This window comes from Eptesicus fuscus, chromosome 7, assembly GCF_027574615.1.
Source record: "Eptesicus fuscus isolate TK198812 chromosome 7, DD_ASM_mEF_20220401, whole genome shotgun sequence".
NCBI classification, from domain to species: Eukaryota; Metazoa; Chordata; class Mammalia; order Chiroptera; family Vespertilionidae; genus Eptesicus; species Eptesicus fuscus.
In genome coordinates this window covers 54,096-70,730 of record NC_072479.1, presented here as the reverse complement: position 1 = coordinate 70,730, position 16,635 = coordinate 54,096, and the positions used below count along the sequence as shown (strand labels likewise).

The window sequence follows — 16,635 nt, the reverse complement described above, 5'->3', positions numbered from 1 at the left end:
ACGTCAGCCAGGCAAGGCGGGGCCTTTTCCTCCTGGAGCCCTTCTTCCAAGGGTGGCAGCGTCAGCTGTGTTTTTTTCCCCCAATTTATTTTTTTATTGGAAAGCTCTGGGCTTGCGGTTCCTGGGATCCCTGGGCCATAGCATGCGCCTCCAGGCCTCACTGTGCCCCCCTCCCCCTCCTTCTGGGTTGAGCATCTAGCCCCTGGTTGTCATTCAGGTTGTTACACCCTTAGGGCTTTTATTATATAAGATGCTACATGAACATAGGAATCCATATATCTTTTCAAATTAGTGTTTTTGATTTCTTCAAATACTCAGAAGTGGGATTGCTGGGTCATAAGGTAGTTCTACTTTTAATTTTTTTGATGAACTTTCATAGTGTTTTCTATAGTGGCTATATAAGTTTATAGTTCCACCAAGAGTGCACAAGGGTTCCCTTTTCTCCACATCCCCGCCAGATGTTATTGTTAAAGTGGCTTTTTTTCTGTACTGACATACTTCTGCAAAAAATCCTTTTGTTTTTTAATCAAAAGCAAAGTGGGATCTCAATTACTAATCAAAATCATCAAGTCTCCAAATATTATCTTATGCTGTCAGTCCCCATCTCAGATAGTTCAAAAGTGACAAAGGAATGTTAAAAGTTTCAAAGAGGCTCTTAAAAATAGCAGCTGGGGAAGAGTGTTAAATATGAGCTTGGCAGTCAGAGAAAGATAAATATCACATCATCTCACTCATTTGTAGAATATAATGAACAACATAAGGTGATGAACAAAAATAGATCCAGAGACAGAGAAAGACCAAACAGACCATCAAACCTCAGAGGGAAGGCAGGGGGGGCGAGGTGGGGGAAGAGAGGGAGGCTGGGTAAGAGATCAACCAAAGGCCTTATATGCATGCATATTAGCATAACCAATGAATACAGACACTGGGACAGTGAGGGCTTCTCCTGGGGGGTAGAAGTGGCTGGGGAAGGGTCGATAGGGGAGAAAGGAGACATATGTAATACTTTAAACAAACAAACAAACAAAAACCACAAAAAAATTGTATTATAAAAAAATTAAATTTCAAAAAGCCCTCAACTATTAAATAACAAGACATAATCAATAATCCATTTTTACTAATGCAGATAATTCCTCTGGGTCATTTAAAATGCATATGGCAGTGCAGTAGAGTCAACATAAATTCGTTTTCTCAACTCAATCATTATTTTTCTAAGAATCTGGCTAGATGTAGGTAACCTGACATACTATGGAAGGAAAAGAAAAACAATGTTTCAGACAAAAAACACACACACACACAAATATGAGCTTGGGTCAGTATTAAAATTAGAAGTGGGTCATAAAATGTCACTATTGAGATCTGGCCCTGTTGGTAAAGTGAGCACTATGGGCTCCGCAGCGCTCACTGACACCTCAAGCTCTTCAGCCACCGCAGAAAATAATAACCTGCAGTCCCTGCTTTCCCCTCTCCTAGATCATCCCACTTTCCCTAGCAGAGGACTCCTCATGGAGCCAGCTAATTCATCTCATGCATATACCAGTCTGTCTGCAAACTGCTATTTTTTACAAGTTCTCAAACTCCTGGGCTTCCAAGAAGTTTTGATGTTTAAAAAAATTAAAACTGAAAGATAATCAACCATTATTAACAATGCTTATCTCTGAGGGGTAGGATCACAAGTCCCATATTTTAAAAATATTTTCTAAAATATATATGCATTGCTTTAAGATAAGAAAAATATATGTTGTTTTATCAAGAGACCTAGAGGTTGACAAACAATGTCTATATCCCTGTACAGAGATGGATTTCATAGATTGCTAGAGACAATATTCCCATTGTCTTTAATTTCACTTCTTCCCAGTCCATAGGGAGAAAAGGGCCCAACCTTTTTCTTTCAAACACTCCGTGAATTAAGTTCTATAGAAGTGCTACAGCAGGGTGGTGAGCAAGGCCTTGGCCAGCCTGCAGGAAGCTTGCCTAAGGAAGCCAGAGAATAAGAGCACCAGGTTATAAGGGGCCCTCCCTGTGGGTTTCGGTAATAAAAGTCCTTTAGCCCAGAGGTTTTCCTATGCAAGATAGGAAAAGAGGGTGAGGTAGTGGATAGTTGCCCAATTTGCAATTCACATCAGGCCTTCCTCTTCCTGCCATTTCTTTTGGCAGATTTAACCAGATAGCAGAGGATGCTTTAATGCCATTCTACATTTAGAAAATATTTAATGTCCAGAGTGTGAAAGGCCTGCTCTTATCTCTCCACTGTGGTATGGTAGTTACCAGGCAAGCTATACAGACTGCTCTATGTTTGCCAGAAAGTAAGAGGAAAGAGACATGACCATTACCTGTTACCTTAAACTCGGGGGTTATATGCTTCTAAGCTTAGGAAATGGTAGAGAAGTTTTAATATAGTAAAAAAGGGAATGGGCCTGGGGCTTATACACTGTGATCCAACCACACAATGGAATACCTCACAGCTAATAAGAATGAGACAATTTTACATGAGCTGATAAGAAACAGTTTATCCAAAATTAACGTTTTTTAAAGTGTGACAGAGTGCATAATGTGTGTAGTATCAATAATCTATGTAAGAGAAAGAAAAGCTTAATATCAGAGATTAGCTCTGGAAGGGTAAACAAACTGACAACAGTGGAGGCCTCTGGGTAGAAAACTGGGGGATATGGAATGGAGGTAGAAAAAAAAGACTTTCTTTCTATGAATACCCTTTTGAAACTTTTGAATTCTGTACCATATTTTTTTAAATATATGTTTATTGATTTTAGAGAGAGGAAGGGATAGGGAGAAAGAGAAACATCAATGATAAGAGAGAGAATCACTGATCAGCTGCTTCCTGCACGCCCCCCACTGGGTATCGAGTCTGCAACCCGGGCATGGGCCCCAACCGGGAATTGAACGGTGACCTCTTGGTTCAGAGGTCAACGTTCATCCACGGAGCCACGCCAGCAGGGCTGTACCATACATTTTTAAATATATTTTTAAACAGCCTATATGTACTTCATAAGTAGGATCTCAATTGCTAATCCAAAGTATGAAGTCACTCACAGATGAGAACACTGAGGCTGAGAGAGGTTTGATCACTTTTCAACAGTCACACAACCAGAGAGTGGTGGAATGAGGATCCAAACCTGACTCTTAAACATGGCATTGACCATACTTCCCAGCTTCAACGAACTCACTCCAACGGTTCCTGGAGGCAACAAAAATGTCACAACTATGAGGCCATGGAGTCACTACCACAGAAAGGACATGAAATAGGGGCTGGAAGCAGGGGCATTAACACATATATGCAATAGAATGGAGATCACCTGCACAAAGCTATAAAGTACTTCTTGGTCCCGTCTAACCCCTTTCTAGAAGCAGAACCCTACATCCTCCACTAGCACTATCTGTTTTACTGCCCCCCTACTTCCACCCATGATTGCCCACAGCAGCCTAATTTCTCCTCCCCACCCCATGCCATTTTCCCCAGCCTCCCATCTGACCACAGAAAAGTATTACCCATTCTGGCTCTCCTCAGCATACCTAAATTTTAAAATATCTGTTCTATGTTATATTCTCTCAGAACCATGTAGAACTAATCAACTAGCTCTAGCAGAAGTTACCCCTCCCAGGTACACCTGCATATTAATTAACAGTGAGCATCAGCCAAACAGCAAGTGAGGGAAAGTGAGGCAGTGAGGCAGAATCACGGTGCAGTGCAAGGAACACTAGGCTTGAGGGTCATGTGTCCTTGGTCTTATTCAGCCTAAGTGACTTGGGGCAAATCAATTCACCTCTCTGAGTCTCAACTTCCTTAACTTATATTAAAAAATGTGCTATAACAGTTGATCTTTCCATCCTGCAATATTCCACCATACAATGCTGCTTTTCTGATTTCCATCCCCTCGGAACTTGATGTACTAGGTGTGTTGAACTGTACTGTCTGAGAAAAATATAATATAAGCCACATGTAATTTTAAACATTCTAGTAGCCCCACAAAAAGTAAAAAGAAACAGTGAAAATAATTTTAATAATAGATTTTATTTAACCCAATATTTCCAAAACATTATCATTTCAACATGCAATCAATATAAAAATTGAGTTTCCATTCTTTTTTTAGTATTAAGTCTACAAAAGTTAGTGTGTATTGTACATTTAAAGAACATCTCAAGTTGGACCAGCCACATTTCAAATGCTCAAGAGCCACACATGGCTAATGGCTACTGTACTGGCAGCACAGGTGTAAGTGTAAGAGGAAATCCTCCTTTCACTCCTGACCTTGTTAAGCCCAGAGTTGAAGAATGACATGAGTGCTAGCCTTCATCCTGAGAAAAATCAAAATCATCAGAGAAGTTCTGGTCTGAATTCCTTCTCTGACTAGGAAAGTAGGAGGGCAGAGTGCAGGAAAAACACAAAATAGAGAACCTAGGAGGCTGCAAGAACAATAATGGGGAATTTCAGGGAGAGACAGTTGGGCATGGTAAGGTCTTCTTTATACTCAAGGTTTTCACAATACAAACCCCAAAAGCACACAGAGCTCCTATCATATCAGTTATATCAATTCATCCCTTTAAATATCTCTGAACATCTAACTCCTAGGCACTTGGCTGGGCAATGGAGATGCAGTTACCCTTCAGGAGAGCTCTCACTTGGGTCAGGATGACATGTTAAACACTTCATAAGTAGGATATCAATTATTCATGCAAAGTGAGATAAGAACTCACTTATAAATGAGAATACTGAGGCTGAGAGAGGTTCGATCACTTTTCAACAGTCACACAACCACAGAGTGGTGGAATGAGGATCCAAACCTGACTCTTAAACATGGCATTGAGCCATACTTCCCAGCTTTAAATATCTCATGGTCCTGGAGGCAACAAAAAATGTCACAACTATGAGGCCATGGAGTCACTACCACAGAAAGGACATGAAATAGGGGATGGAAGTAGGGGGCGTTAAGAAAAGATTCCCAGGGGTAACCTTGTGTGAGTCTGGAAGGTTGAGGAGCTCATCAGGCAAAAAGCGGGGAGGGAAATGGACCTTCCACAGAGAACAGCAGAAGTGTGAAAACTGGTTGGTGGGGCAGCTAGAGGGCAGTGTGCTTAAGAAATAGAGGCCCCACATGAGAGTGGAAGTGTGAGCCAAAACCAGTGCATAAGGGGCCTGAAATTCCATGAGGAAGAATATAGGTTTTATCCTATGGGTCATGGGAAGCCTTAAAAATTTTGTTTAGGGTAGTGAACAGGACCAGATTTTCATTTTAAGAAATCATTCTAAAGGAGAGATCTCAAAGCTTATCTGTCTCCCTTCCTCTCCTAGGGTTGTTAACTCTATTAAAAGTCCATGTGTAAAGGCTAAGATTTGTTTCCTAGAGTTGGATCATATCTTGGGACTTATCTCCCAATGGCCTGTGAAGTTTACTTACTCTACCCATGTTACTAAACAGAAATTGTTGACTTGCAATTCTTGAAAATCAACGCACGAAAAGCCAGAAGCACCTCCTTTATTCTTGGCATCAGCACTGACAGAGTTCCTGGCAGAGGATGGTTTGCTGGCTAGCTCCTGCTGGAAAACCCTGCATAATCTCGATGGCACAGTAGTATTTTACATTTACTTGCACAGAAACACCTAAGATTCTTGTGTCCAGTGACAGAAAATGCTGAAATATTTCAGGTGCTCAAATTCTTAGGCCCCATATCTCCTCTCCCTAACAAGGAATAAAATTGTTCACTGCCTGCAAAACCCATGTCTCCCCTCTCCCCAGCCCTCTATGCACATCCCTTCCAGCTCCCCTGATTACCCAATTCCATTTTCAGATCATCAACCTCTAAGGCTGGCCTACTTTTCAAGGCCACAACAAGCAGAAAAACATCTGCATTATACAAATAACAAATTATAATTACAATAGGATATAGAAAGGGGGAAACCAGCAAGTATCTACCAGAAAGCAAGGATTCAGGCAGAACTGGTGAAAAAGCCATTAGACAAAGCACAAAAATACTACTGCATGGCAGGGGAAGGGCTTGACAGGAGGGAAAGAGACACCGACTGTAACAAAACAGGGGCTGGTCACCGACCGCCTGGAAAACTGAGCTGAAGCCCAAGAAGCACCAAGCAAGATCACTTTACCCAGTGAGCAGAGCAAAGCAGACTCATTTTGTTTTCAGTAATCACCTGGGTGGTTCTGAAAGTCATGCCCTGGTCTGAATAGAGATTGGGCCCAGGCGGTTTCGAGCCAATTGCAAAACCATGGAAATTGTGTACAGATAAACAACCAGGCCAGATGCATGAAGAGGAGCATAAGAGAGAAAAGAAGAGGCCCTCGCAGGTGGCACTCTGTCTAAAGGCCTGGTCCAAGGGTAAGATGTTCAAAGGGCTTCATTCACACCATGACTAAATCAACCCCTTGCCTTTGCCAAGAAGATGGAATGGTTCATAGACACACTCTCCATTCCCAAACTCCTCCTTAACAAAGCATCTCTGGGTATAAGAGGGAACTGTTCTGGAGGGCTTGTGCCCTCTGACCCCACTTTGTTTCCATAAGACCTGACACCAGCCAAGACAGTTCATGTGATTGGATTAGCTCTTCCTAGAATTAAGCTGGCCCCACTCCCATAGGGGCCCAGCCAGCAACAGGAAATTGGTGCCATTGAGGAGTTATTCTGCTGTGGGAAGTGGAGAGGCTGAGGTGAATGGGAAAGACCACTCAGTCACGGATGGAGAGCTAGTAGACAGAAGAAAACATAGCCTCCCGGATCCAATGGAAGAGCTGAGCCAGCTTGCAGAGGAAGGGCAGGGAAGAAGGAGATGCTGCAGGGAAAAGAATATTATTGTCAATGTATCTTCCTTCACTCCCCTCCTCCTCACTTAGTCCCATTTCCCACCCTCAGGAACTCTACCAACTTGGGAACATAAGGATTCTTTTGGAAGCATATTTTGATGCTTAATGTTATTTCCTCAACAATAAAGAATTCCACTTTCTCTAGGACATATTCTCTGAAATATACTTTCTTCACTTGGATTATAATGATCTTAAATTTGCTGAGAAAAAGATTCAAATATATTATGTTTTACCTTTTTGATATACAAAAAACTGCTAATGTGACTGCTTCTGGTGAGTTGAATTTGGGAAGAGACTTTTTATTACAATTCATTTCTATATCTTTTAAATTTGGAGCCATGTGATAGTATTACCTATTTTTATCATATTTAAATATACTGAAATTAAAGCAAAATTCGCCTCTTTGGTCTTAAAGCTGAGTTGGTTTGTTTTTCATTATTTGAATTCCTGATTTGTTTTTAATTTTTTAATTTTATTTTAGAGAGAGGGAGGAAGAGAGAGAGAGAGAAAAAAACATTGATGTGAGAGAGAAACATTGATCAGTTGCCTCCTGAGCGTGCCTGGAACCTGGGTATGTATCCTGACCGACAATCAAACCTGCCACCTTTCAGTATACAGAACAATGCTCCAACCAACTGAGCCACACCAGCCAGGGCTGAATTCCTGATTTTTTAACTGATTTTTTTTTCTTTCTTAAAAAGGAAAATGTTATTTTTTAAGAAAGCTATTGACAGACTACCTTCTGTATATCCTTTCTATGGAGGTCAAATTGCAGCCCATTCATGAGTCCTCCTTTCCCATAACAACACCATTATAATGAGTCATGACTACCAATGAAGGCCAGGACCATCAGCCAGGGCACTTCTGAAGAAGTCTGAGCAGCTTTGCGAACAGCAAGCTCAAATGGCCTCTTGCCATCTGCACTTAGGAGACCAGCCTTTATGAAATGAAAGGGCTTAAAAAAACCATAAAAATTTTCCTAAATTTTTATCAAGTCTCTGGAACAATGGAGAAAGTCAGAGGATAGTGTCTTCCATGACGAAGTAATTGCTTGAGCTAAAGCCAACCCCTGGACAGGGTGAAGGCCTGGGGGGGGGGGGGGGGGGGTGCGGCGAGGAGCAGGACACAGTGGGTCAATAAAGATAAATTTTTAAAAAGTCAGAGGATAGATATGAATGAATACAAACTATCTTAGCTTACCTGAGGCTAACTAGTGATTCTTTCCCAAAGCATACAGAGCTATTCAGAGGGAATTCCTGCTCAGTGTTCAGCAAAGGGGTGAAAAAGACAACTTTGAGTAATACAAAAAAGAAAAAAAAAAAAGCTCACTGAATTAGAGAAAGGGAAATGGGGGAAATGGAAACCTAAAGATTAATAAATAAAAAACTACAGTTTGAAAGTTAAATTGTGTGTGATCCTGGGCTAGTCACTTTTCTCTGTGGTTCTCAAGTTTCTCAATCCGAAAAGAAAGAAAAAAGAAAGAAAAGTACTGGAATAAAGGTTTCCAGTTTTTCCTCCAGTTTTAAAAGTTATATAATTGTATTCTAAGTCTAAATTCATGAGAAGAGTAGAGATTAGACATAACTCACATAGAGGAAAAAAAAATCTAAAAGCGTGAACTCCTATCCTTTGCAAAGGAGGCCAGTGCTTACATGTCTGAGGAATTAATCCTCAGGAAATAACTAAGGTTGTTCCCAAATAGTACTTAGGGAGCTCAAGTCTGCTTTACAGCACTGCAGAAAACAGAATACGAAATAATCAAAATGTTCTGCAATGGGGAGTTGTTAAAATCAATTATTGGACTTACTGTAAATTGGAATAATATTTCGCCATTTAAGGCCATGTTTCAAAAAATACTTATCATATGCAAAATTTACTTATATCCATATATGTCTATACATAGAAAAAATGCTGAAAGTATAACCATTATAATAGCAGACTTACAGGTGATTTGTTCTCTTCTTTAAATTTTTCCTATTTTCCATAGTTTTTTAAATGTATAAGTATTTAATTTACAATTTAATATGTTTTAAATTAACACAGTTTTTTAAACATATGATGAGGAAGATTTTTTTTTAACTCTGAAGTTCTATTCAGAGTTCAATCTTGCATAAAGTACATGGTAAGTAGATGATAATGACTCAAACTCAATGTTCAAGAGTCAGCAGGGTAGATTTTTTCCAGACTGCTCTCATAGACACAGCACTAGTCTCTCCTAAGTGGGCTGGGCCAGCTCTTGTTCAGGTCCAGCATTTCCTCCTTATAGAAGAGACTCAAAGAAATGGCACAGGAGGTACCTCCATCCCCAAGAGGGCTCCTACAGGCCCAGCCCTTGTCAACTGCCCCTTCTCCAGGAAGGGCAGAAGGAGAGGTAGGCTTTATCACTTACCTGGATCAAACCTCACCACCAAGAGGCAGAGAATCAAGGTGGCCAGGAGGCTCTTTTTGAAGGGCAGGGAAAGGAGGTGGCTCACTGCAGAGTCCCAAAGCCGGCGAAGCAACATCAGTAGTGACAGAAACTTGTGGGAGGAGTCTGGTCAGGGAGACAGAGCATAACTGTAAGGTAAGTCACAGGAACCAGCTTCCCTAAATCTGAACTTTGAGCTTGATTATAAGAGTTGAAAAGGTAATTTTATAACTCATGTAATTCATAAAATGGTTCTAAAGGAGATTCCGAAGCTTCAACAATGTTTTAAGGACTATATCACCAGACTATCATTTCCTTAGGGGAGGACTTTGACACACCACATCTACTCAGCTAGGAAAATCTGGCATATTTGGTGTTTTTCTAAATATCCTATTTTATAACATTATTTATATTTTAGCCTAAGATATATGCATAGAGTTACACAGAACAATAGGTCTTGAGTATCACAATAATGCAGGAAAACAAAGGGCACTTACCACACATAGTGAAGAATTCAAAGGTCCTGGATTATGAATATAAAAATGAACACTACCAACCCAAGAACAAGTGGTGCCCAGTCCCGATAGAATACTCTGAATTTGCCATCAAACCCCTTTCTGCCCCTTCCTCCCCATGGGTGGAGGGGCAGAGGGCTTGGGGGGTCATAGGTAATCCCTGAAGCCAACATGTCCTGTTTGTAAAAAAGTGATCCTGTCACAGCAGGTTCATGTTCTTTAGAGCACGCGCGCGCGCGCGCGCACACACACACACACACACACACACACGCATACACAACAACAACACTTAAGACAACAGTATTACAGTCTCCTACAGCTCTTGTGGGGGGAAAAAAAGGGACTCAACCTATTCTATATATTATGACCAATACATCAGAAACCACCAAGATGGGGGAAGGGGGAACTGAAATTCATGATAAAGAACAATTTCCTTACAGAACTGCCATTGATAAAATGAGCTGCTTTAGAAGATAGTGAATTTCTGCACTTGAACGTATTTATATACAGTCTAGAAGTCTAGATCACTCAAGGAAAAGGAGATGAAAAGGATTAAAGAACCAGGGGAAGGGTCTGGAGTAGAGGAACCTTTAAGTCCCTCTGTAACAAATCAACACCCAAACCCACCCCTTTGCAGGTTCCCCTTGTATGATGCTAGCCAGGTGTGTGGTGTTGAGTCCTGAAGTGGTTTCTCTACAGAAGCCAGTTTATAAATCTGCACTCTAACGTGCAGAGGTGGGCTGTCCATGAAGGGGGTGGATATCAATCACTGGAAAAGACACCCAAGAGGTCTGGTGAGTGAGGCAGATGGGAGATTGAGCAGAGGCACTCAAACTGAAGATAAGTAATTTTTACCTCATAAGTCAAGTTACCAAGTTATCATGTTAGTTTCTCATTATCTTTTGGCTATCCCCAAGCATACCTCATTTGCACTAGCATTTAAAGGAATAACATCCTACCTAGCCCAGCATAGGACAGGCAAGAGATCTAATGAGAGGACCCCAAGGAGATGGTGACTTTTAGGAGAAAAGAATCAAGGTCCTGAGACCCAGCAACACATTCCCATATGAAGATTTTCTTTCCACTACCAACTTCAGCATGTCTGGACTTTCTAAGCAACTCAACCGGTTTCCGATTCTGTGATTTGGGAGATACTCATAGAAAGAATTGCTCCCAAGCTCCCAGGAATGTCATGATGGACCCCAAGGTCCAGAGGAAAGCCCACAACTACACTTTAAAGAAGCCACAGAAGGATAATATCCTACCTTCCTGGTTTAGCTTCTGGTCCTCCTCAGAGTGCTCATGTTTCTGCTGTTGCCTTGCTATGCTGATGACCTGGAGTACATCCAGCCGCTGCTCCTCACTGAAGGCTGCAGAGCCCACCACTAGCTTCTCAGCCTCCGACAAGCAGCCCAGAGGCAGTAGCACCTGCTGTAGGTAAAGTTCTACCAAGGCTGTGTATTCTGGAAGACCCTGATTGTCTGGGTCTTGGATCCAGGCACTGGCCGCTTCCAGCATGGCTCCAGGCTCTTGCATTTTGCTGTATAAAAGAACACTGCAGCCCCAAATAATCCAATCCCCCCACCCCCCAAAAAACACAACAGTCAGTGTTCCACAGTTGGTTCATTTCTCATAACCACTATACTCTCTTATCCAACTCCTTCCCTGTGTCCTCCAGCTCTCCCTTATGGAATGCTGACATTGAAAGAATTAAGAATTCCTAGAAAGTAGCAAAAAGTTCTCTTCCACTATGACACTCCACTCTGTCATCCCATTTTACATCTCCTATTCCCAGTATCCTCTACTCTTCCTCTTTCCTTTGACCCACTCTTAAATCCCTCCTTCCTCATCCTTTAGTGCTGTTTTGAGGTCTGAAAAAAAAATCAGATTTGGAGGAAAATGGAAGGGAATGTGGAAGAGGAGATATTAGGCACTGAAGAGAACAAAAGTCTTCATTTCTGGAATGATCCAATGAGTCAGTAACAAGGACCTACCACAGCTCCAGGACTTTGGGGGGTAGCTTTTCAGGGACCTGGTAATACTGAAGAACCCAGGAAATAACTTCTCGCCACCGATCCATTTCTGCCAGGGCCTGGATCCCCACAACACACAGGGAGCATTTCACCTCTAAGGAACTGTGAGCAGAAAAACCAACTCAGGTTTAGAAGCGGTCCCCCTCCATTTCCATTCACATCTCCACCCTGGGACTGTTCCTCCCCACCTTCCAATTTAGCAGCCATTACTTCCATCCTCCCCATTAGTATTCAAAATGTCCTCACAATTACAATTGGTCTAATGGGCCCCAATGTAGAGAAAACTGCCCATTCTCCTAGAAATTAAAAGTTCCTATAAACCTCCTAGAGGCAAATCAACTCTTACCCAACATCTTTTTAAAATATATATATTTTTATTGATTTCAGAGAGGAAGGAAGAGGGAGAGAGAGAGAGAAACATCAATGATGAAAGAGAATCATTGATTGGCTGCCTCCTGCATGCCCCCCACTGGAGATGAGCCCACAATCTGGGCATGTGCCCTTGACCAGAATCGAACCTGGGACCCTTCAGTCCACAGGCCGATGCTCTATCCACCGAGCCAAACCGGCTAGGGCCGTGGTCAGCAAACTGCGGCTCGCGAGCCACATGCGGCTCTTTGACCCCTTGAGTGTGGCTCTTCCACAAAATACCACGGCCTGGGCGAGTCTATTTTGAAGAAGTGGCGTTAGAAGAAGTTTAAGTTTAAAAAATGTGGCTCTCAAAAGAAATTTCAATCGTTGTGCTGGTGATATTTGGCTCTGTTGACTAATGAGTTTGCTGACCACTGGGCTTGCCCAACATCTTTGTATGCAGGTGTACTTTCCCCTTTGTATGCCAGAAAGAGAAAAGTACACCTGCAACACAGGTGTGTGGGTGGAAAGAGAGCTGGAACTAACAGTTTGTGTGAAGAAATGGGCATGGAGCCTGAGTGTGGTATAGGGAATCTACCGGCCTTAGTGCCAGCCAATGAAGTACCTCCAGGCACCAGGAATCCCAGTCTTCGTTTACTGTAACAAGCCCCCATACAACCCCTAAAATCACAACCAGGGCTCCTCAGCTTTGACTATTCTACCCACCATCTAATGTGTTATCTAATCCAATTTTACAACCCACAGAGAAATGATGTCCTCAAGTTCCAGAAGAGGCTAGCAGCATTAGAAAAGGCAGTGCAGGGCAAGGTTTTTCTTTCTCTAGGTTGATTCTTTAATCCAGCTATTCAGCAGGACCAGAACCCTATTCCCACTCATCAGCCAAGACCAGACGTGAACAACTTAGGGATGCGGAATGTACCTAGGAAAGGACAGAGCCTGCTTATGGAAATAATTTAATACAATACACATTCTATCTTCCCATCACGCCATCACATTGGAGCAGGGAGCGAAGAATTGGCTAAGCTCTGTTCAGGGGCACAGTTTTCTCTGTAGAATGGGCACATCAGCCTGTTAGAGGCTTCCTGTGTACGTTCTGGGAATGGCAGGTTCCCGAAATGCTGGTCCCTCCCCAGGCAAGCCCCGCACGTACGTGCCCGCAGGCCCGTCAGCCAGGGCGGAGTTGCTCAGGCTCTGGCCGGCTCGCTCGCAGGTGCGCAGCGCCTCCCGGAAGTCCAGGTGCACCACTAAGTGGTCGGCCGCCTCCTCCAGCAGAGCCCCGGCCGCCGCCGGCGACAGGACGACGCGCGCCGGTTCGCTGCTGCTTAGGGCACCCCCGACCCCCCTAAGTGGGGCTGCAGCTGTCGTCGACGGGTCACTCTTCATAGCAGCCTGGTTCGAGGCCTGTCTCCACAGACGTCCACGTGGCCCCGCCCCGGGGCTCCAGGAGAGCCCTATTCGGCCCGGGAGAAGTGGGCAGCCCTCACAGCCCGGTCCACCACCCTTCCCGAGGCCGAGTCCTGGACAGGAAAAGAAGGGGCTACATGCTAAGGCCACAGCTGGGCTCGCCCGGCACCTGGGGAACCAGTTTCCTTCGCTGTGCAGAACGGCTGCGCGCCTCAGTACCTGGCCTAGCTTCTCGGTCCCCACGACGTGTACGGATGCACCTAAGCCCCGGGAGAAGGCGAGTGTACGCTACTTCCGAAGACAGAGCCACTCACCCAAGGCATAAACGTTATCTTTCCTGTTCTCGCGGCTCTGCAGCATGGTTTTGGCGGAGCGCGGGCCTCTGGGAGTTGTAGTTTTCCGGCCCTCGGCTCTAGCTCTAGTAATGCAAATGGGCAGATTCGGACTACAACCACCAGCATGCCGCGCGCCCCCAAACTGGCTTTTTCCAGGAGAAAACAAACTGACAGCAGTGCTTTGAGGCCAGGAATATCAAAGGTGAGGTTATGTTCAGAGATGAGTTGGCCCTCTTACAGACCTAGAAGAGGCCAGACAGAAGACATTCCGGTATGGAAATAGAGCAAATGCACTCTTCTCAGCATCTGTAGGAATAGCAATTAGGGCAGACCAGGAAAGGCACTGAAAGGAAACAACAGCTTGTACCGCCTTTCCAGGCCCAGCTCACTTTTATCCAGTACTTGAGTGCCTGGCCCTATGCTAAGCGCTTTGCGTGCAAACTTATTTAGTTCTTCCCTCAGAACAATGGTTATCTCTACTTTACAGGAGATGAAATTGGAGCTTATTTAAATAATTTGCTCAAGTTACACAACTAGTGACAAAAATGTCATCAATCCATGGCTCTTTTGGCTTAAAGGCACATATTTAAGCACTAGTCTGTTCTGCAGGATGAATAAATCTATGCTTTCTATTTAGGGAATTCACGTTCATCACACAAGCAAGTTATACAAAGCTTGAGCCTTCATTGTGTCACATAAAATAAGAGATACTATGTGTAATGCAATTTATAATAAAGTTCCAGAGCAGAGCAAGTATTCAATAAATTATAGCTGTAATAATTATTATTAAACAATGTTACACAGATATGTAAAATCACACTTGTTTATATTCTGTACTTCACTCAAACTTTGCCCTGCCTCTAAACTTCATAATAAGCCCTCTCTGCTTTAATTTCTCCCGTTTCTTACCTTTTGAACTCTCTCCAAACTTCTCTGGAATTCTTTTGAAACAGGAATTTTAGAGGAATATAGGCAGGCTTAGGGAATTTTAGAATTGGGGTCCATGGAAAAAATCATAGGGCTACAGATTGGGAGAAGATATATCTCCATAACACAAGGAAGCCAGCTGCAGTTACATTTCCATAAGACAAGGAAGCAGCAGGTACATTTCCATAACACAAGAAAGCCAGGTGCAGGGAGCAGCAACAGTTGCATTTACATAAGACAAGGGAGCAGGAATTACCATATAAGACGACCCCAACTTTTCCAGTTAAAATATAGAGTTTGGGATATACCCACCCTATAAGATGACTTTTGAGAAGATTTTCCTGGGTTAAAAAGTCGTCTTATACGCCGGAAAATATGGTAGCCAAAAAAAAAAAAAGGTCTATATTTACAAAATAAAGAAGAAGGAAGAAAGCCCAGAAAGAAAAGAACAATGAGGAAGGAGGGCATCACATGTCCCATGTGGTTGACCTTTGAGTTCAGAAGTTGCTATAGTGACCAAATAAAAAAGGGGGATAGTGGCCAATCAGAGGGGATATCAGGACACAGGATCTACAGCCTTTATAAACTGTGGAAGAAGGGACGGGGTGGGACCCTTTTCCCCTCCCCACTTGGGAGTCTGTACTTGTTCTTCAATAAATCTCCACCTTTGCTATACTACCCTCTGTCCATGGATTCATTCTTTGACTCTGGTTCACAAAGAATTTGGGTTCCAATCCAAAAATTCCCTATCACTTTCCTCCCCTAGTGATTAGACAGGCCAGGCACAGGGTATCTTCTACATCATACATCTCCTTCCCTGGTCACCAGATTTAGACAGGCCCATTTGCTGGGCTTTCATGAAAAACTGAGGCAGAAACATCAAATCCATCAGACTCTAAGGAAAGAGAAGTAAGCACCCTATAACCATGTAAGATGATGAAGTTAGGACTGAATTTATTTCATCTACTGGGTGCTAGGCTCTATTCTAAGAACTGAGGATCCTTCAGTGAACAAATGAGACAAAAATGTCTGACTTTGTGAAATGTACATATAGTGAAAGGAAACAAAAAACAAGCAAGTAAAAATATGCAGTAGTATGTCAGATGATAATTGAAAGATCAGTCAGGAGCCGAAAACCAGGTATTATAGGCTGTCTCGCAAGAGGAAAGCAGCAATCCCTGCAGAGGTGAGCACTCCTTTTGAGGGAAGGAATGGTGGCTTAGGGTACTTGGCGCACGCTGATTGGTAGCTTAATGTATGGTCCATATAAGGTACACTAGAGGCCCGGTGCACGAAATTCGTGCACTGGGGAGGGTGTCCCTCAGCCCAGCTTTCACCCTCTCTAATATGGGACCCCTCGGGGGATGTCCAACTGCAGGTTTAGGCCAGATCAGGAATCAGGCCTAATCCTGCAGTTGGACATCCCTCTCACAATCTGGGACCGCTGGCTCCTAACCGCTCACCTACCTGCCTGATTGCCCCCTAACTGCTTCCTTGCTGGCCTGATTGCCCCCTAACTGCTCCTCTGCGGGCCTGATTGCCCCCAAATACCCATCCCTGCTGGCCTGATCACCCCCAAGGCTTTTATTACTATAGATATGACCCTGCACAGAAAATTTTACTAACCCTGCTTTACAATAAGGGCTTGACGATGGAATCATTAGGACCAGACACCAAGATTTCCTTTTTTTGAATAGTGGAGGGAATACTTATCTTGTCTTTAAGTTGCCTGGAAATTAAAATGAGATAATGACTTAGAAAAATATAAAAGCACCATATAAAGACAACTGTCTTTTTAATGAAGTGGCAAAA

The 16,635-nt window shown here is 43.1% G+C and overlaps 1 protein-coding gene across 2 annotated transcripts in view; it reads right to left on the bottom strand.

The window, feature by feature from the left end:
• The window catches only part of LOC114229382 (tubulin alpha-8 chain), a 75,098-nt gene extending 61,203 nt beyond the window's left edge, over positions 1-13,895 (bottom strand). The window contains exons 1-5 of one of the 2 annotated variants that reach the window (XM_028138483.2): positions 13,308-13,895; positions 11,747-11,887; positions 11,018-11,307; positions 9,220-9,363; positions 4,012-6,799 (exon numbers count right to left, since the gene is read on the bottom strand). In XM_028138483.2, the coding sequence (XP_027994284.2) occupies positions 6,714-6,799; positions 9,220-9,363; positions 11,018-11,307; positions 11,747-11,887; positions 13,308-13,540 (894 nt within the window). In that variant the 5' untranslated portion in view covers positions 13,541-13,895 and the 3' untranslated portion in view covers positions 4,012-6,713. Of the gene's footprint in view, positions 1-4,011; positions 6,800-9,219; positions 9,364-11,017; positions 11,308-11,746; positions 11,888-13,307 lie in introns of those variants that run through there. The other variant, XM_054718654.1, reaches the window with a different exon arrangement.
• Positions 13,896-16,635: the final 2,740 nt, after the last annotated feature.